Here is a 21563-nt window from a genome sequence, read left to right on the forward strand (position 1 = left end):
TCACCAGCGACAGTGGGGAACAGAACAGGCAGACTGAAATACACTGCTGAGGGAGCAGCAGGCGCGACAGGAGAGGTCTGCGGCGACAGGAGAAGTCTGCTGCGCCAGCTCCCTGACTGGCCAGGCATAGAACTCCTGCTGCAGAGGCTGTGGGTAGCTTCACAGTGCTGTGCTTTACTCTTGCGCGACCAGGGAGGCCCCCCATAGACCTCTTTAAACATTTTATAGATCCGCTTAAAAAAATGTTTAAAATTTTGCATGCTAGGGCCTCCCCGGTGGCGCGGCGGTTGAGCATGGGGTTGCAAAGCTGCCTGCAGCCTCTGCAGCGCTGGTTGATCCCTGGCCTCCCCGCGGGGCGAGGTTCCACATGGCATGCAGACCTCTCCTACTGCCCGCTGCTCCCCTCAGCAGTGTACTTCATCAGTCTGCCTGTTCCGTTCTCCGCTCTGCCTCTGGTGAATTCTTTCACCCTCCTGCGCTTCTGACTATACCCAGTGCTTGTATAAACAAAACAAACAAACAAACAAATAAATAAATAAAAACATGCCTCTATTAAAAAAAAAAAAAAAAAGAATTCTTGTCTTGGAGTAGAGGAAAGCACAGTGGACTTTGGTGGAAGACTATGGTGCTTTGGTGGTGGGAGTGCTGCAGTGACTATACCTGAAGGAACCAGGGACTTATAAAAAGAATTTTTGCCTTTATGCTACCAGGAGACAGAGTTTTAGACTGATAGGTTATTGTCTAGGTCTAGTATTTCTCATTAGAGTGTTTGCCTCAGTCATGCACCCTGTTGAAAGTAATAGAGTGGATTTCAAATCTTTACAATTCTCTTAGTGTGCTACTTGTTTATTTTATCCACTTCTAAATTTAGGGAATTGGATTAAATGGTTCACCTTTTAATTCGTAAATACTATGAATTTGCTAATGATTTATATAATGTATAATAGCTACCAAGCTGCCCCTGGTATATTATATGAATACTGTTATGGTTAAGATTCCCACAAAAATCATCATAGATAATATTAACAAATGGGTGTGGTTGTGTGTTACAAATAAAATTTTATTTACAGCAACAGATAATAGACCGGATTTAGCAGAACGTCTGCAATTTGCCAATTAACATAGATCATAAAAGACTACATTTGTAACCTGATTGGGCCCACCCCTAACCCCCAAAATATAAGCAGTTCAGAAAGCGTTGACAGCTGAAAGATTAATTCAAATTGTTACCTTTTTTATTTTTAGAAAGGGCAAATTAATGAACACTCTTATTTTCAGTATTTTAATCTATAAAATTTAATGATATTCCAGAGGCGTTTATGGTCAATTCCCAAATTATATAAGAATTTGAGGTATTGTCATTTCAGCATTCATTTTTTTTGTTTTTAATTTTTTCTTTTATCTGTGTAGGTGCCTTTTACCTTGTATTTGAGTATATGGATCATGACCTAATGGGACTGCTAGAATCTGGTTTGGTGCACTTTTCTGAGGACCATATAAAATCTTTCATGAAACAGCTAATGGAAGGATTGGATTACTGTCACAAAAAGAATTTCCTGCATCGGGATATTAAATGTTCTAACATTTTGCTGAACAACAGGTAACATAGTTTTCAAATGAGGTTAAACATTTTCTCCCTCTCCCAACCCTTTTAGTTTTTTGCCTTTATATCTGTCTGGTGTTTGCATCTTAGGAACAACTTTTGATAGGGGTTCTCTGATCAGTGGAGTCTATAGACTTATTGCTACGGAATTAATAGAGGTAGGTTTTGTAAAGAGTTTTTTAGTTGCAAACATTTTTGGGAATCTGTACAAAAATACTCAAGAGAACTTTTTACCATAGTTAGTAAATAATATCGTGGTCCTCGACAGTTCACACACAAATTGAATTCAGTGGAGAGAGACACCTCTGTTCTTTAGCTGCTGTTGAAATGTTCTCAGTTTTCTCAATTACCTCATTTCAGAGTAAACACAGATGTAGTTGGTGATTGACCTTTCTGCCCATCACATACTCCCAGCCAGGTTTTAATAGTATTGGTAGGAATTTGGTGAAGAACGGTGTCAATACTTCAGAAGTTTTTATTAGCTGCTTTCTTCCTGTTTGGCTCTTTGCCTAATCTACATAGGTGACATCAGATACATTGTATGTATTAGTCTTTAATGATAGCCCTACCAATCGAAGAATAAAGATAAGTCTGCAGCGAGATCAGACTGTTGTTTAGTTCTTTGGGTAATTGGACTGTGGACAGCCATCTTTGCCTGATTCATCCATTATTTTAAACTTTTTTTTTTCATTTATGCATAGAAGAGCTGGGGTGTAGGCCAGAGGTGTGGGGTAAGGAGGTGAGAGGATTCACCAGAGACAGAGTGGGGAACAGAACAGATGGATTGACTGAAATACACTGCTGAGCAGCAGGTGAGCCAGGAGAGGTCTGCTGCACCATGTGGGTTGGCTTTCTGGGGAGGTCCCAAGGATTAAACTTGTGCTACAGTGGCTGCCGATAGCTTCATAGTGCTGAGACTTTACCCCTTGTGCCACCAGGGAGGCCCAAACATTTTATTTTTTTTTAATAAATATTATGTAGCTAGAATATGGAATGATTGTGGCACATTTCTGTGTTTGTGGAGTGGAGTGACCAATCAACCAGGACTGCCTGGGATAATCCTTCACTAGAAGACCTACATGGGGTGGTTGGTCACTGGAGAGCTAAACAAATAAGTTGCTCAATTCAGTAACATATTGAGCCCATATTTTCCCTTGAATTTGGGAGCACCTGGGAAGATAGAGTTTTAAAGAATCAATGGGAATTTATCAGAAGACTGATAACAGGGGTGAGTTTCTAGGTAAAAGAAATTGCATGCACAAAAGCACATAAATGTGAAAATATGTCTGGAAAATTAAACAGGTTTGTATTACTAGGAAAAGAAGAATTCAAGACAAGAGATGAAAGTGGGTAGTTGCAAGGAGCGATTTAAGGATCTTGTATATCTTGCTAAAGAGCTTAAATTTTATCCATAGGTGATAGCCACTGAAGGGTGCTGGGTTGACTGATTTTTTTGGTTTTTTAGATTATGCAATTCTATATCTGTATATGTATTGTGTTATATATATAAACATATGTGTGTACTTAAATAACTTTATGAGATGCCCCATGAAGTTAAAAGATTATTCCTATCTGTCTCTGTGGCTGTGATGCACAATTCTCATTATAGCTAGGCTTGGTGAACCTGTATTCCATAGGGATAATGCTTCAAGAAGTTAGTGTTGATGGCTGTCAGCTTTGCAACTTTCTGAACTAGAGTATGAATATACTTTCTTGTGTTCCTTTTGCTCAGGTCAGGGATTAACTGCAGTTCTGTTCTAAACCTTTCTGGTGGATCACATCCCTCCCTGTCCCTGATGTTAGGAAACTGACGTGGTTCTAGACTCAATTGAACTTCCCTCCTCAGATTCCTTAGCAGGATGCAGGAGTCTCATGGTCTAGTGTGATCATCCATCTTCTGTTTTGCCCATTTAGCTCTGTCTGCACAGAGAACTCTGGCTTAGGTGGCCTGAAGAGAATGGTAAGGAGTTCTTAGCTGGTTGAGGAAGAGGAAACGGTTCATGAGTGAGGGAGGAGAGTGTAACTGGGCTCCTTGCTATTTACTCTACTTTAATAACACAAATATAAATGACACCATATAATTTTAGATAGAGGAGAGACATAATTAGTTTTCTGTTTCAGAAAAGTCACTAAATGGTCATTATTTGGGGTATACATTGGGGTTAGGGAGACCTGTTAGGAATAGCATAGGAAATGGACAGTGCTTGAACTAACCAAAGCATTGCTAGTAGAGATGGACAGGATGGACTCTGTAGATCAGTAGACTTTGACCAGCAAATAAATGGTAGGCAATGAATGAAAATACTTTAAGATAACTCATGGATTTGTGACATCAGAAACTAACTAGATGGGTGTCATAGTAGCCAATATAGGAAATACAGAAGGAAGACCAGAGTGTGTGGGTGGAGCGTAAATTCATTTTGGATATCTCTGTGGTGTGTCCAGGATAGTGATATATAATAGGCATATGGTTATATGGGAGTTCCAAACTAGCAGTATTGATTTGAAAGTTACCAAACAGACACGATGTCAGAAGGTAGAACCTAAGAGATTAAAATGACAATATATAGTTATAGAAAAGGAAGAAAATGAGGAAATATGAATGTAAAATATGTGTTTAAGAAGTAAGTGGTTATATATATCAGATGATGTTGAATAAAAGCTAAAAAGAATTTGAAAATTACAAGATCAGTGGTGACACTTTGGGGTAAGTGTATAGCACAATTAATGGGAAGATGATGGTAGTAGGTATATCTAATTTTTTGCTTTTTTTATTTAAGGATGCAGAGATTTGAACATATTTAAATGCTAAGGGAAAAGAAAATAAAGATTCAGGAAAGAAACAAAATGTAAAGGAGCAAGGTTCTAGAGGAGATGGGATCAAGGCCTCAGGTAGTAGTGACCACAAGTGTAGGTATTATCTTTGAACAAGAAAAGAGATTAACATATTTTTATATATAACTAAAGGGAAAGAAGAAAAGTTTGTAAATGCAAATAAGTTTTTTCATTGTCATTTAAAATCTTTAATCAAATTCTATCAAATACTAATCCATCATATTACATGCCATGATTAGCTTTCTATAACAACTTTGCTTTCTGTGTACAAATCAGTCTCAGTGAAATAAAAAATCTGTACACTAGGCAGAGAATTTTATTACCCTGTTTCAAACATTATTCCTAGGCTTTTAGCTTAATTAGCTGCAACGAATGAAATGTGTATAAGCAAAAAACAGAAATGAGCTGCATTCCAAGAGGGCTCAGTTTAAAAATATTAAAGATCTACATTTTATCAGATCCATGAACAAGATTTTAAAAAGTAGTCATGTGATATATAACAGCACCCATTAACTTCAGGTTTTATTTTCTTCAGAAGCTAATTCAGTTTGCTTCATTTTTGGAAGCCTCATAATGTTCCACAGGTTGTGGTACTTCATCATCACCACCACCCTTCTGGTAGCAAGGGGTGCCTTTCCATGCACAGATTGTTTGGGCAGAGCTTCAACCATCTGAAACTAGTCAGACTGCAACAAGCTGATTTAAGATGCTGGGTAGCATTTCTGTCAGCATGACTTGTATTGGTGGATGTGTTTGCTGCCAGAGATTCCTGAACTTCAGGGTTGTTAAAGTAGATCTCTATTCTTTGATATGTAAACACATTCACATCTTGGGACCAGATATTGTTTAACCCTAATTTCTTTAAGGAAAACTGAAGTTTTTTTATCATCTGCTGTAGCTGTTCTGGGAACCACCATCTTTTTTTGAGCAGTACCTTTCCTAGCAGTACACACTTGGGCCTGCAATTTGTTGAGTTTTTCTTGATTCATGATAAGATAGGATTGAAGAGTCTCCCACTTGATGAGTTCTGTTTTCTTCTTTTTTAAAGATTATTTATGCATAGAAAACAGGGGTATAGGCCAGAGGTGCGGGAAGTGAGACAGAGTGGGGAGCAGAACAGGCGGATTAACTGAAATAAACTGCTAAGGGGAGCAGCGGGCGAGACAGGAGCTAACACACATGCTGCACGGCATGTGTGTTGGCTTCCTGGCTGGGAATTGAACTGCCACTGCAGCAGTGCCAAGACTTAACCCCTAGGCCACCAGGGAGGCCCAAATGAGTTCTGTTTTCAATTAAGAAGGTCATTTACTGGGGCCTCCCTGGTGCACAAGGGGTTAAGATGCAGCCTATGAAGCAATCCACAGCCTCTGCAGCACAAGTTCAATCCCAGTCCAGTCAGGGAGAATGCACATGGTGAAGCAGACCTCTCCTGACTCGCCCCGCTGCTCCCCTCAGCAGTGTGTTTCAGACAATCTGCCTGTTCTGTTCCCCACTCTCTGTGGTGAATCCTCTCACCCTCCCGCATCTCTGACCTGTACCCAGCTCTTGCATACATAAATAAATAAATCTTTTTTTTTTTTTTTTTTAAGGTCATTTACTGAGAGAGGGTTGGGACTGAATTAGAAAATATGCTTGGTGCTAGTGATGCTTGGGTCTGGTCTAATTTCATATTTCAAATTATTTGTTACTATTTCAACTTCGTGTACTAGGTGTCTAGGATCATCTCAGGTTTCTCTGTGTAAGAATGCCAAGAAATTTGAGGGATCTTTTTTCAAATTCAATTAGGTATCAAGTTAGCTATTTCTTTTTGCTTTTGTCAGAATTTGCTTATAAATTGGACTTAATGTAATGATAATTAGAGTACCATGTTTATAATCTTTACTAGGACAAGCTGGGTTGATTTAATGTAAAGTGTTGTGAGTAATTAGCTTATTTTAATATTGTATTCCATTGCTTATACTTTAAAGAGCCCCCCTTTTTCCTTCTATTGCACTTTTTTGCCTGATCTGAGCTATCTGGCCCTTGAGGTCTCTGCAGTTACTTAAAAAAGGGTGAGTTAGTTTTTCATATCCTAAGAGATAACACAAACTGTAAATAAGAATAAATAGGCTGCATGTGAATTTAGATAAATTTGATTAATCCAAAGTAATAGTTTTCTGAAATTTTGTGGTAAATTTTATTAAAATATTACCTCACTGTCAGAGAATAACAGAATTAAATGTGGATATGATCCCTCTAAGGAAGTAGTCTCTAAGTGTGATCCTCAGGCTAGTACAGTAGTATTGGCAACACCTGTGGACTTGTTAGAAATGTGACTCTTGAGCCATGACCATCATCTCTGGGAATGGCGCCCAGGAAACATTTAACAAACTTTCCAGGTGCTTCTTAGTTCATTGTAAAGTTTGAGAGCCTCTCTAAGGTCATCATTGGATTTTTTTTTTAAGATTTATTTATTTTGTATAGAAGAACTGTGTGTAGGCCAGAGTTGCGGGGGTGAGAGGATTTATGAGACAGAGTGGGGAGCAGACCAGATAGATTTACTGAAATACACTGCTAAGGGAAGCACTGGTGAGACAGGAGAGCTCGGCTGCGCCATGTGGGTTTAGCTCCCTGGCTTTAGCTCCCTGGGATTGAACTCTGACCATAGTAGTGATAGTGCTGAGGTTTAACCCCTAGGCCAACAGGGAGACCCTAGTTGGATATCTTTATGTTATAGAAAGTGAAGATATTATGTTGGTAGAGGGAAACTCATTCATAAACAATACTTGCTCAGTTCAAAGATGTGTCTCCATTGGGAAAAATCCAATATTGCCCCAGAATTACTGTGGTTTACTTTATTAGGAAAATTGTCAAGTTACCAAAAGAAAAATTTGAAAATATAATTAATAATTAATACGTAATACAATTAATGTTTTGCTTTGTTTTCTTTTTATTTTTCTGCTTGAGTTATTTGCTGGGGTTGTTTTAAAGTAAAATAAGACAGGCTCCCTGGTGGCGCAAGGGGTTAAAGTCTGAGCACTATGAAGCTATCGGCAGCCACTGCAGCAGGAGTTTGATCCCAGGCCAGGGAGCTAACCCACATGGTACAGCAGACCTCTCTTGTCTCGCCTGCTGTTCCCCTCAGCAGTGTATCTCAGTATATGTGCCTGTTCTACTCCCTACCCTGTCTCTGGTGAATCCTCTCACTGCCCCCACAGCACCTCTAGCCTACACCCCAGGTCTTGTATGCATAAATAAATCTTTAAAAATAAATAAATAAAATAAGACATCGTTATATTTGACCATAAATACTCTGATAGAATTACTACATAATATAGCTTCTAACATTACAGTTCATTTTTTTTTTTTTTCAATAATGTCAAACTTGTCTTTTGTAGCTGTTTTCTGTTTTTCAGACCAGAATCAGTAAGGATTATGAATTGGATTTAGCTGTTAGACCTCTTAAATCTTCCAACCCCTTCCTTTTTCTCCCCAGTAATAAGAATTTAGTCTCGCAGGGTCTAGCCCATTATTTTTCTGTTTCTTTTCTTTTTCTTTTTTTTTTTTAAAGATTTATTTATACATACAAGAACTAGGGTACAGGCCAGAGTTGTGGGGGGGGTGAGAGAATTCACCAGAGACAGAGTGGGGAACAGAACAGGCAGATCGACTGAAATACACTGCTGAGGGGAGCAGTGGGGAGTCAGGAGAGATCTGCTGCGTCACTTGGGTAGCTCCCTGGCCGGTGATCGAACTCAGTGCTGCAGTGGCTGTGGCGAGCCTCATAGGTTGTGTCTTTAACCCCTTGCGCCACCAGGGAGGCCCTCCAGTCCATTATTTTTCAAGAAATAAACAGTTAAGGAGTCAAATCCAAAAACACAGTAGTAAAAAAATTACAAACCCTAAGACTGTAAACCGGAGTTGTTAAAGAGGTTTAATCTGGGAGAATGAATATTAAAAATAGAAGAAAGTAGAGGATAAAATTCCTTTTTTAAATTCCTTTAACTTGTAAATTAGTGCTTGATTTTTTTTAGGTGTAATTTGGAGGGTGCAACTGTCACTTATGATAAGAATTATTTTTTGTTTTACAGTGGGCAGATCAAACTAGCAGATTTTGGACTTGCTCGACTCTATAACTCCGAAGAGAGGTAAGACATTCATGAAAATTTATGTGGAAAATGAAAGAAGTGTCTGTTCTTGGATATCCTAGCTTTATGCAACTTGTAATAACTGTCAGCCTTCCCTAATTTTCTAAATGTGTTACCACCTAGATTTTAGACAGTAAATTATATTTAAATTTTTGAACAAACCTTAAATTGATATCAACCCAAATTGTATTGGAAGTTATTTCTTCATTTCCTACCTTTTTCCAGTTTGCTTTTGAAATTTACGTTGCTTTGGAGTTATTTTGACAGTCCTACTGGTAGCTATTCTATTTTTCATGAGATGCCACTGTAAATATGACATGGGTTTTTTTTTTTTTTTTTTACATTTCAGTCGCCCTTATACAAACAAAGTCATTACTCTATGGTACCGACCTCCAGAACTTCTACTAGGAGAGGAGCGTTACACACCTGCCATAGATGTGTGGAGCTGTGGGTAAGACCCTCTTTTTGTTTTATTTGTAACTAACATATTGAACTTAATACCCTGTTATCAATCTATAGCCACTATTTGTGTTCCACCTAAAATTCATTTTTTTCCCTCCTTAAGCCTTAAAGATGGGAATAAACTTTTTAGCTAGATTTCATAGAACTCTCTTGGCTATTTTTATTTTGAAGATTTTTATTTATTTATGCATACAAGAATTAGGTTTTAGGCCAGAGGGGTGTGTGTGTGTGTTTGGGGGGCGGGGGGTGAGATGATTCACCAGAGACAGAATGGGAAGCAGAATACATGGATGTACTGAAATACACTGCTGAGGGGAACTCACTATGTGAGTGAACTTCCTAGCCTGGGATTGAACTCATGCCACAGTGGCTGGCGATGGCTTGATAGCACTGAGACTTTAACCCCTGTACCACGAGGGAGGCCCTCTTGTCTATTTTCAGTATCAGAAACACACCTAAAAAATATTTGCCCACTTGTCTCTTTTTTTAAACTTGGATTGAATTGGGATCCAAATAAGGTCCTTAGATTGGAATTATCTCATTTCTTTTTTTTTTTTTAAATAGATTCTCCCTTCATGTCTCTTAGGATTCCCTCCCCCCACTTTGCAGTTTCCTTAGAAGATACTGGATCATTTGTCCTGTAGAGTTTCTCACAGTCTGGATTTTGTAGATTCCATCCTTAGCATGCATTTTAAGCATGGTTCTCTATCCTTTTTATTTCTTATAAATTTTAGGTGAATTCAAATATGTTTCCCAGCCACTGAAATTACAAGTTGTTTTGAATAGTTTTTCTTCAACTTTCTCCCTCCCTTTGATTGTCTTTGGGGAATACTTCTTGGCAGAAACTATATGGTCAATGATATATTAGAGTGGGGAGTGAGAGGCGTGGGATTCTTTGCCTAGGCAGTCACTGATTATGTTAGTTTAGAGAATTTAAAAATAATCCACTACAAATTAGTCTGCCTTTTATTGTCACCTTATACAGGCACTTGTAAACAATGTCTGATAAAATATTCATCCCTCTCAGGGCAGAGTTACACAAACACACAGACACATGCCACTTTACATAACATGCTACACTCTAATTGAAATGTTACCAGCTGTCATCCACAGCCATTAATTTGTGATTATTTTGTGATGGTGATTTCTAATAGTATTTTTTCTGGAAAAAAGTTAATATCTATTTGGCTAACCCTTGGTACAGTTGATATAGAAAAGTTAGTGATAGAGATTTAATACTTTAATTTTATTTACTGGGTTTTCAAGACGAGACAGTTTTTCCGAAGACCAAAGAGGGGGATTTGAGATTTGTTTTTCTTTTTTTTTTTTTTTTTTTTTGGTTTCATTACAAACTCACAGATTTAAACATGTTTGATATTTTAATCCATTGTGGTTATCATCATTATTCCTGTTTGAACTCTTCCAGTTTTTGGCCAGTGGGTGTTTATTCAGCTTAATTTTTAAGTCCTTTTGATATAAAAGTAGTAATCTTTGATAGCCTTCCTTGTTTTCTACTTCCAGGTTCATTTTGTTCATTTCTTCAAGGAGACTTAGTCCCTTCCAGTGGAAAATGATATTTAGGGACCATAATTTGTGTGTTACGGACATGAGCCATGTTCATTCAACTTTCTTATGCTGTGTGCTACATATATTGTCCCTTACCTTCATACTTTATGGTTCTGATATATATACTTTCTAGTGGGGCATATCATTTTCCCCCAATCTTTCCCTCCTCCACTAATGTCAGTCTTTAAAAGGAGTACTGCATGGGGTTTTATTTCAAAATTCAAAAGGGTCATAGAGAAAGAGAGCATAATTTTTTAGGTAGCCTACCCAACTCAAATGAGTTAAATTTTAGTGACTCAAGCTGCGTGTATTTGCTCTCTGGACTATTTGCTTTAACAGTATTAGTATTTAAATTGTCACAACTAGGCTCTAAAGTTAACACCCCATTAAGATGCAGGGAGGGGTAGCAGGTGGGGAAGTTTATAGCTCTGTTAGTATTGGGATTTCATTCTGCATCCTCAGTGTAGTAGCATAGTGTTGATTCCATAAGGGTGTCTTCCCCACCAAAAACTGGCAACTAAAAGAAAACACAATTGGAAGTTAAAACTTTCTTTAAAGCCCATGATGCATCCAGTTGAGATTTTTGTTTGATTTTTGATATGAGCATACTATTTTAGTGATTCATGGTATCTTTCTGAAAATATTTTTTTTAAAGATTTATTTATTTGTTTGTTTGTTTGTTTGTTTATTTGTTTATTTGTACAAGCACTGGGTATAGTCAGAAGCGTGGGAGGGTGAGAGAATTCACCAGAGCCAGAGCGGGGAGCAGAGCAGGCAGAAGGACCGAAGCACACTGCTGAGGGGAGCAGCGGGCGGCAGGAGAGGTCTGAGCGCCATGTGGGACCCTCCTCTGGTGGCCGGGGAGCAGCCAGGGATCGAACCGGCACTGCAGAGGCTGCGGGCAGCTTTGCAACCCAGCGCTCAACCGCTGCGCCACCACGGAGGCCCCTGAAAATATTTTTTTTTAAGATTTATTTATTTATGCATACAAGAGCTGGGGTACAGGCCAGAGATGCAGGGGGTGAGAGGACTCATCAAAGATAGAATGGGGAATAGAACAGGCAGGCTGACTGAAATACATTGCTTGAGGGGAGCAGCGGGCGAGGCAGGAGGAAGTCTGCTGCGCCATGTGGGTTTCTCCCTGGCCGGCCGGGAATTGAACTCGTGCTGCAGAGGCTGTGTATTGCTTCATAGTACGGTGCTTAACCTAATCTTGCGCCACCAGGGAGGCCCTCTCTGAAAACATTTTTGTGGGATGTTACAGAGAATTGATGGAGTAGTTCAGTTTGAATTTAGGGAAGAAACTGTAAAGAATAGTACAACAAATTATACCTAAAGTCTGAGAACTCATCTGGTCTTTTGTATCATATTTTAACATTTGTAACAAGCTGGTTAATGTGGAAAACAACTAGAGTTTTACCTTTTTAATTATATAATTTGAGAAGATATTGAAAGTAAGAATTTGTATTTGAGGTTAACAATAATAGAAAGGTGCTGATAACTTTAAAAACTAGGTTTGTTGGGCCTCCCTGGTGGCGCAGGGGTTGAGCACTGGGTTGCAAAGCTGCCCTCAGCCTCTGCAGCGCTGGTTCGATCCCTGGCTGCTCCCTGGCCACTGGAAGAGTGTCCCACATGGCGCACAGACCTCTCCTGCCGCCCGCTGCTCTCCTCAGCAGTGTACTTCGGTCCTTCTGCCTGCTCTACTCCCCGCTCTGGCTCTGGTGAATTCTCTCACCCTTCCGCGCTTCTGACTGTACCCAGTGCTTGTATAAATAAATAAATCAGTCTTTTAAAAAAAACAAAAAAACAAAACTAGGTTTGTTTTGCTTTCTCAAGTTTAGTCAAGCTAGAGAATTTCAGAATAAAACTGTATAAACTTTGGTTTTATGTGTATTTGTAAATAAATGTAATTTCAAAGCAAAGGACAGTAAGGATGTACTTTGTCGTTTTTTTCCTTTCCCACTTTAAATAAAAATGAACTAGTTCAGGCATACAGAGATATATAGAGAGTATTTGTGATTTTTTTCCATTTGTTTTAAATTTATTTTAAAATAATTTCAATGTACAGAAAAGTTATTAGAATAGTATAAAGAGAACTTCAGTATAGCCTTCATGTAGATTAACTAAATTTTTACCCTTTTAATTAAGGCATATAATAAACTATATATTTAAAGTATACAATTTGTTAAGTGTATACTTATCCTTAATAATATAAGTATATACACTGACATATACACTAGTTAAATCATCATCACAACCAACATAATGATTATGTACAAATGGTTTTATATGTTCCTTTTTAATCTTACTCTCCTGGCCACATCATGCCATATAGATTGATTTCCATTTCTAGAACTTTATGTAAGTGGAATCACACAATGCATGATCTTATTTTCCCTCTAATCTTTTCCTGAGCATAATTTTTGTCAGATTTATTCATGTTAGATTGAGTAATTTTTAACCTCTTACTACTTTTGCCTATATAGGCACACTTCAGAGGTATTGCAGGTTCAGTTCCAGACTATCTCAATAAAGTGAAATTTTTTTAATATTTATTTTTATTTATGAATACAAGAACTGGGGTATAAGCCAGATGTGTGGGGTGGGGGGCGAGAGGATTCACCAGGGAGAGTGGGGAGCAGAACAGGCAGATGTATTGAAATACACTGCTGAGGAGAGCAGTGGGTGAGACAAAAGAGGTCCCTATTGAACTTGTGATGCAGTGGCTGGCGACAGCCTGATAGCGCTATCCCTAACCCCTGCGCCACCAGGGAGGCCCTAAAGTGAATATTACAATAAAGATAGTCACACAAATAGACTATACTTTAGTCTATTAAGTTACAATAACATTATTTCTATAAAAGCATTGTATATGCCTTAATTTAATGTGACACAAACATGACAGGAACTCATGCTGTCATGCAGAGTTGCCAGAAACCTTCAGTTTCTATTTTTGAAAAAAGCCTGTCTACAAAGTGCAATAGAATAGTGTGGGCCTCTATGTTCATGTGTGTGTGATGCAACATATAAGATATACATTGGATAAAATACATATACACACACTCCATATCTTTTTCAGAATTATTCCAAGTAGTTGCATGTATTTTGCTCCTTTTTCTCTTCATATTGAATATACATTTCCTAAAAACAAAGACATTCTCCTATATCATCATAATACAGTAGTCAAATTCAGGAAGTTCAGTACTGATATACAGTATTTAATGGAGTATTTAGCCTGTATTTCCATATTTTGTCAGTTCCCTAATAATCTCTTGGAAATAGTACCGTACCCGAATACCTCCATCAAGAGGATTCAGTCTAGTATCATTACATTTAGTTGTCATTTTTTTAATGTATAACCATTCCATAGCCTTCATCTTTTATGACATTTACATTTTTGAAGAATACAGACCAGTTACTATATAGATTCAGGTTATGAATTTTAGGCTGGAATCCCCCATACGTTTTATTTTCAAGATGTCACATTTGTACTTAGGAACTTGGTTTACCTCTTATTAGGTATACTAATTTTGGTCACTTGGTTAAGGTGTTGTCTTCCTTCCCACTAAATAACTATTGTTACTAGTTTTTCTTTTGTGATGAATCATTTGTGGAGAAATATTAGAGATTATGTAAATTAGCCAATGGAATTTTGAAAGACCTTTTCAAAATAGTAAAGGTTTTTAAGGATAATGTTTTTAGAAGTCCTGTTGAAACAACCTGGCTGATGACAAACTTTTCTTTGCAAATATGGCACCAAGAGGGCTACATGTAGGGCTCATTCTACAGAGCAGGTGAATGAAAAAAAAAAAAAAAAAAAAAGGTAATAGCTTTCCGGAACTGTTGAGCATCTTTGTAAAAAGGAAATATGGGTTTTTTCAGTCTTAGTTTACAAAGGAATCGATACAAAAGGATTCCTGACTCCCTTTCTCTGTCTGTAGACTTATCTTTTAGTTTGATCAAATTTTAAAATGCCTTTATACTGTATTTTTACTGCAAGAAATATTTCCATTTACAAAACTCAGACAATACAGTTTTGGGCTAGTTTACAACATGGTATATTAGATGCAGCCCTATATGTTGTAAAAGTTTATTGAGTAATACTTTAAATGGGCTCTAGGGGATTTTCTCTTGACCTCTCAATTTTACTCTCTTTAGATGCATCCTTGGGGAACTGTTCACAAAGAAGCCTATTTTTCAAGCCAATCTGGAACTGGCTCAGCTAGAACTGATCAGGTACAACTGTGCATGTGTTCTAGGTGTCCATTTGTGATAGGTAATCTCATTGTCTGATTTCTAATGCTTTTCACTCATCCTTCTAAATGATTTTAGGCTCTTTATGTCCAAGTAAGTCTATCTTCACTTAATCAGGTTTATTTTTATTTAGTTAGTTAATGATTTATTTATTTGTTTGTTTGTTTGTTTATTTATTTACACAAGTACTGGGTACAGTCAGAAGTGTGGGAGGGTGAGAGAATTCACCAGAGCCAGAGCGGGGAGCAGAGCAGGCAGAAGGACCGAAGCACACTGCTGAGGGGAGCAGTGGGCGGCAGGAGAGGTCTGTGTGCCATGTGGGACCCTGCTCCGGTGGCTGGGGAGCAGCTGGGGATCGAACAGGCGCTGCAGACGCTGCGGGCAGCTTTGCAACCCAGCGCTCAACCACTGCGCCACCAGGGAGGCCTTTTTTTTTTTTTTTTTTTTTTTAATTTTTTTAAAGATTTATTTATTTATGCATATAAGAACTGGGGTGTAGGCCCAGAGGTGTGGGGTAGGGGTTGAGAGGAGTCACCAGAGACAGAGTGGGGAGCAGAACAGGCGGATTGACTGAAATACATTGCTGAGGGGAGCAGTAGGTGAGACAGGAGAGGTCTGCTGCGCCATGTGGGTTAGCTCCCTGGCTAGTGATTGAACTCGTTGCAGTGGCTGCCAACAGCTTTATAGTGCTGAGACTTAATCACTTGTGCCACCAAGGAGGCCCAATTTTCTCATGGATTATATGTGTAATTGTAATCCACCTACTTTTTTATCTTTGTATACTTTTTTTTCTAAGCACACCATTTTCAGGATAGCTGTTGTCATTCTTATGTTAGATTAAGATCACATTTATTTAGCAAACATTTATTGAACCTGTTCTGTAACAAACTCCTTTCTGTTAAACTTTAGGATTTAGAGTTAAATAAGACAGGTCCTGCCTTTAGAAAGCACAGAGGTTAGTCATATGGTATATAATCAGTTTTATAAGATAGAACCTATAGTAGGATTTGATGAAGGCCAGGGATTAGGATGGAATTTGGGTTATTTTCCTCAGTGAGATTTTAGGGAAGAGTACAGCAGGGTAACACAGACTTTTTTTAAGGTGGTGTTTATGGTACCTCCTTTGTTATTAAGTAAACTCAATTGTTCATTAAGATTTCCAGTCTTGACTCTTTTCTGCCAGTTTTCCCTATATAGGGACATTTTGGACCAACTCAAAACTAAACAAAACTTGTAGTGAAACAAAACTATGTGGAGGAGACCAGAACAAAACTAGTAGTGAAAAACTATGTGGAGGAGTAAAACATTTTTTACAAAACCAAATATGTGAATTATTTTGGACTATTATGCCAATATTTTCACTATATTGTAATTTTTCTGTCCTATTCTTAACCAGTGAGGTCATGTTTTACCTTTCTATATGCCTTCTAATTAAAAAGCCAGGATTCTCTAGGCCTCAGAAGGTGGTAATTTCTGCTTCTGGAATCTCCAGAATTCATGATGCTGACTTACTTGTTTCCTTGTTTTTGCTTTGATTTTAGTCGACTCTGTGGTAGCCCTTGTCCAGCTGTCTGGCCTGATGTTATCAAGCTACCATACTTCAATACCATGAAACCGAAGAAGCAATATAGAAGGCGTCTACGAGAAGAATTCTCTTTGTGAGTTTCGCAAAAGTGTACATCTAGTTTCTGTGTTTGACTGGTATTCAGACTTCACTTTTTCCTGGCTTATGGAGCTAGCGTTGTCCTAATTTATTATGGTTAATCACTGTAAGAAAGCATTTTATTTTTGAATAGTATGTGAATTTTATCTTAACCCTTTTGTAATTTGGTTTTATGAAAACTTTAGATCATACATCACCATTTTATTTTGAACAATAAATATTTATAAAACACTAGTTGTTTTTTTAGTCTTTCCAAGAATGAAACTGCTGGCTTCACGTTTTATATGTATTATAGCATTTCTTAAGTCTTGTATAGAAGCAAATATGCTTGTGCTAGTGAGCTTCCTCTTGCCTTTCTACAGTTTTATGTGGTGTTGGAACTTCAGAGACATTTGACACTGGCTTACAGGTTTAAGCACTATGAAGTAGTTGTGAAGTTATTCTTCCTCTTTCTCTTCACAGCATTCCTTCAGCAGCACTTGATTTGCTAGACCATATGCTAACACTGGATCCTAGCAAACGTTGCACAGCTGAACAAACCCTTCAGAGTGACTTCCTGAAAGATGTTGAACTCAGCAAAATGGCTCCTCCAGAGTAAGTATAGTGGCTGTGTGGTGATCCTAAACTTCCCTCTAGGCATCAGGAGATGAGAAACTCAGTAAGTTTTGTAAAAGAGTTACAAATAACCCAAGTCCCAAATGGAGAGATGTACTAGAGTTAATGTGGTTGAAAAGAGGTTTGTTTTGATGCTTTGTTTTCTTTTTAAACATGGAATAGATTAAGATACATATCTCTTAATTTGACTTGGGCTATTTTCTTTTTCTTTCCTTTTTTAAGATTTGTTTATTTATGCATAGAACTGGGATGTAGGCCAAGGTATCAGGGGTGAGAGGATTCACCAGAGACAGAGTGGGGAGCAGAAAAGGTGGATTTATTGAAATATACTGATAAGGGGAGCAGTGGGTGAGACAGGAGGTCTTTTGTGCCATATGTGGGTTAGCTCCCTGGCCGGGGATCGAACTCAGGTCACAGTGGTGATAGTGCTGAGGCTTAACCCCTATGCCGTCAGGGAAGCCCCTGGGCTATTTTCTTTTGTGCCTGAATTCCTGCCATGTTGCCCTTGAAAATCTTCCTTCTAGCTTTTGCTCTTAACCAGTCCATCTGCTTGAATCCCCTCTGTCTGTGATGACCATGTATATATCACACTTGCAAGGACAGTCCTAGTTTTAAATAGTTTGCATCACTCAAGTCATAGTTCCTAGATTTTGTAGAAAGTGGTCTTAGACTGTGTTGTCTCTCTTTCATCAGGATTTTTTTTTTTTTTAAAGATTTATATTTTTATTTATTTACACAAGCACTGGGTACAGTCAGAAGCGCGGAGGGTGAGAGAATTCACCAGAGCCAGAGCGGGGAGCAGAGCAGGCAGAGGGACCGAAGCACACTGCTGAGGGGAGCAGCGGGCGGCAGGAGAGGTCCGTGCGCCATGTGGGACGCTCCTCCGGTGGCCGGGGAGCAGGCTGGGATTGAACCGGCGCCGCAGAGGCCGCGGGCAGCCTCGCAACCCAGCGCTCCACCGCTGCGCCACCGGGGAGGCCCATCAGGATTTTTTTTTTAAGGATTTATTTATTTATGGGCCACCCTGGTGGTGCAGGTTGTTGAGCGCCGCACTGTGAAGCTGTCTGTAGCCTTTGCAGTGTGGGTTAGATCCCCGCCTGTCAGGGAGAAACCTAGATGGCGCAGCAGACTTCTCCTGTCTCGCCCGCTGCTCCCCTCAGCAGTGTATTTTGTTAGTATGCCTGTTCTGTTCCCTGTTCTGTCTCTGGTGAATCCTCTCACCCTCTCACACATCTGACCTGTACCCCAGTTCTTGTATACATAAATAAAAATCTTTAAAAAAAAAAGATAACTATATTAAAAAAAAGATTTATTTATGTATACAAGAACTGGGGCATAGGCCAGAGGTGCGGGGGGTGAGATGATTCACCAGAGACAGAGTGGGGAGCAGAACAGGCAGATGTACTGAAATACACTGCTGAGGGGAGCAGCGGGTGAGACAGGAGAGATCCACTGCGCCATGTGGGTCACCTCCCTGGTCGGGGATCAAATTCATTCTGCAGCAGTTGTGGATAGCTTCTTAGTGCTGACTCTTAACCTCTTGCACCACCAGGAAGGCCCCTTTCTTCAGAATCTTAATGAATTTCCTGTGTTCTTTAAGAATACTCAGCAGTTCTACACTCACGTCTCAGATTCTGGCAGATAAAAAGACTTACCATTGAATACATTTTTTTTTTAAGATTTATTTATTTTATTTATTCAAGCACTGGGTATAGTCAGAAGTGCGGCAGGGTGAGAGAATTCACCAGAGCCATAGTGGGGAACAGAACAGGCAGACTGACTGAAATACACTGCTGAAGGGAGCAGCGGGTGTGACAGGAGAGGTCTTTCACGCCATGTGGGACCCTCACCGGCAGCTGGGGATCGTACCAGCGCAGCAGAGGCTGAGGGCAACTTTGTAACCCAGCGCTCAACCGCTGCGCCACCAGGGGAGGCCCCACCATTGAATATATTGCTGACAGCATCATAGCTTTCATGTTTTGGGGCATTCCCTTCTTACTAAGTCTTTCTTAGAAAGACTGTATATGTAAAAGAAATGGGTAGAATGTTAGTACATGAGTTGGTAGTAACTACAGATCTCATTGTTTCAAAGAAATGTCCAGATTCATTTACTGTACTAGAATTTTGATACATTGAATGTTACTTGCAACATCTAAGCTTTTTACTGAAATTTGGAAACTCTTGTTACAGACAGATTTTGGCTGTGGTAATCTTCATTGTAGTAAGATTTTTTTTTTAATTTTATATATTTTTTACATCATTTTTCATTTTTGTACAATGTATGCATTTTCATCTTGGTTATAGTCCCCATACAATTCCCACCCCCCCATTGTAGTAAGATTTGACCTCCTTGGACTGTTCATATTCTTGAGGATGGGGACATGTTGAAATATATTGAAAACATTAAGCTATATCATAAATGAAAATATCTAGGCATGGAAATTTAGTGGGCAAGTAGAAGAAAGAACCAATTTTAAAGTCCTCACAGACCAAATAACAAATTTGATTTACACAAAGGTGGTTTTATCATGATACACTGTGTGCTTTTAAGATTTAAATCAACACCTTGCCCAGACTCTTTGTAGATATTAAAAAGCCAGTCATTTCTGTCTTGTCCATTCTCAGTTGAAACACAACTAATGAAGTTCTCCTTTATTCTTGTTATGCCAAGTAAGAACCTTATTAAACTTAACTATTTGACTGGAATATAAGTGTTTATAGAGCAGGTATGTTTCTAATGTTGACAAGCTCCTCACTTTTCACTGTAGAAATCATTTGAGCTTTTGGACGTTTATTTCCTCAGTCTACCCTATGCCATAATTCCATTGACACTGCTACTATATTTACTAACTTTCCTGGTTATTTTTGTTTTCCTTATCCTTTCCATTTCTCATTGCTCTTTACCTTTCTATTTTATTTTAATCTCTTATTCTTCCAGGCACTCACTCCTGCATTCCCATATACATTTTTCATTTGCTTTGTCTTTTTCCAGCCTCCCCCATTGGCAAGACTGCCATGAATTATGGAGTAAGAAACGGCGACGCCAACGACAAAGCGGTGTTGTGGTAGAGGAACCACCTCCATCTAAAACCTCTCGAAAAGAAACTACCTCAGGGACAGGTGCTGAGCCTGTGAAGAACAGCAGCCCAGCACCACCTCAGCCTGCTCCTGGCAAAGTGGAGCCTGGGGCTGGGGATGCAATAGGTCAGTGTTGGGAAGGAGACCTTGTCCTTTCATTAAGCACATTCTTTGACAGGTTTTGAAGGTTAGGGGCAAGGATATATGTGTGTTTGTGTGTGTATGACTTAGTTTACATCCAGTGAAGTAATAGTAAACAAGTTGATATCCTAACTGTGGGGAAAGGAGAAAAAACAACAGGTGTACTTGTGGTCTAGAAAGTCTACAATAGATTATTTTCCTCACCGGAAATAAAAAACACTGTATCAACTAGAAATATGGCATAAATCAATGAATTAAGTAAGTCAATTTAATTTAAGGTTAGTTTGCCCATTTTTTTTTTAATTTTTTTCTTTTTTAAGATTTATTTATGCATACAAGAGCTGGGGTATAGGCCAGCGGTGAGAGGGGTGAGAGGATTCCCCAGAGACAGAGTGGGGAGCAGAACAAGTGGATTGACTGAGAGAAACAGTGGGCAAGATAGGAGAGGTCTGCTGCTCTCCTATCTGTGTGGGTAACTCCCTGGCTGGGGATTGACCTCATATTGCAGTGGCTGGGGATAGCTTCATAGCACTGAGTCGTAACCCCTTGCTTAACCCCTGTGCCACCAGGGAGGCCCCGCCCATGCTTCTTATCACGTAACTTGGAGGCCTGTTTATGGTAGATTTGATAAACACCTTCTGGGAATCTGGGGACCTCCCTGGTGACATAGGGGTTAAGCCTCGCTGCTATCACACTATCACCGCTGTGGCCTGAGTTTAATCCCCAGCCAGGTTGCTAACCCATGTAGGACACAGCAGACCTCCTTTCTCACCTGGTGCTCCCCTTATCTGTATATTTCAGTAGATCCACCTGTTCTGCTCCCCCCCACTCTGTCTCTGGTGAATCTGCTTACCCCTTCAACCCCCCGCACCTTTGGCCTAAAACCCAGTTCTTCTATGCATAAATAAAATAAATCTTAAAAACATGGGGCCTCCCCGGTGGCGCAGCGGTTGAGCGCTGGGTTGCGAAGCTGCCCGCAGCCTCGGCAGCGCCGGTTCGATCCCTGGCTGCTCCCCGTCCACCGGAGGAGGGTCCCACATGGCGCGCAGACCTCTCCTGCCGCCCGCTGCTCCCCTCAGCAGTGTACTTCGGTCCTTCTGCCTGCTCTGCTCCCCGCTTTGGCCCTGGTGAATTCTCTCACCCTCCCACACTTCTGACTGTACCCAGTGCTTAAATAAATAAATAAATAAATAAATATTTAAAAATAAATAAATAAATC

General features: G+C 39.4%; 1 protein-coding gene and 1 pseudogene across 1 annotated transcript in view; one reads left to right on the forward strand and one right to left on the reverse strand.

The window, feature by feature from the left end:
• Window positions 1–21563, forward strand: part of CDK12 (cyclin dependent kinase 12) — a 60759-nt gene that overhangs the window by 24663 nt on the left and 14533 nt on the right. Inside the window, 7 exon segments of the mRNA XM_037494847.2 lie at window positions 1411–1600; window positions 8509–8565; window positions 8915–9016; window positions 14752–14829; window positions 16389–16505; window positions 16973–17104; window positions 20118–20329. Of these exon segments, the coding sequence (XP_037350744.1) occupies window positions 1411–1600; window positions 8509–8565; window positions 8915–9016; window positions 14752–14829; window positions 16389–16505; window positions 16973–17104; window positions 20118–20329 (888 nt within the window).
• On the reverse strand, window positions 4982–5427 carry LOC119232671 (transcription factor BTF3-like; annotated as a pseudogene).

This window comes from Talpa occidentalis, unplaced genomic scaffold, assembly GCF_014898055.3.
Source record: "Talpa occidentalis isolate TD23 unplaced genomic scaffold, MPIMG_talOcc4v2.1 talOcc4.7, whole genome shotgun sequence".
Classification (NCBI taxonomy): Eukaryota; Metazoa; Chordata; class Mammalia; order Eulipotyphla; family Talpidae; genus Talpa; species Talpa occidentalis.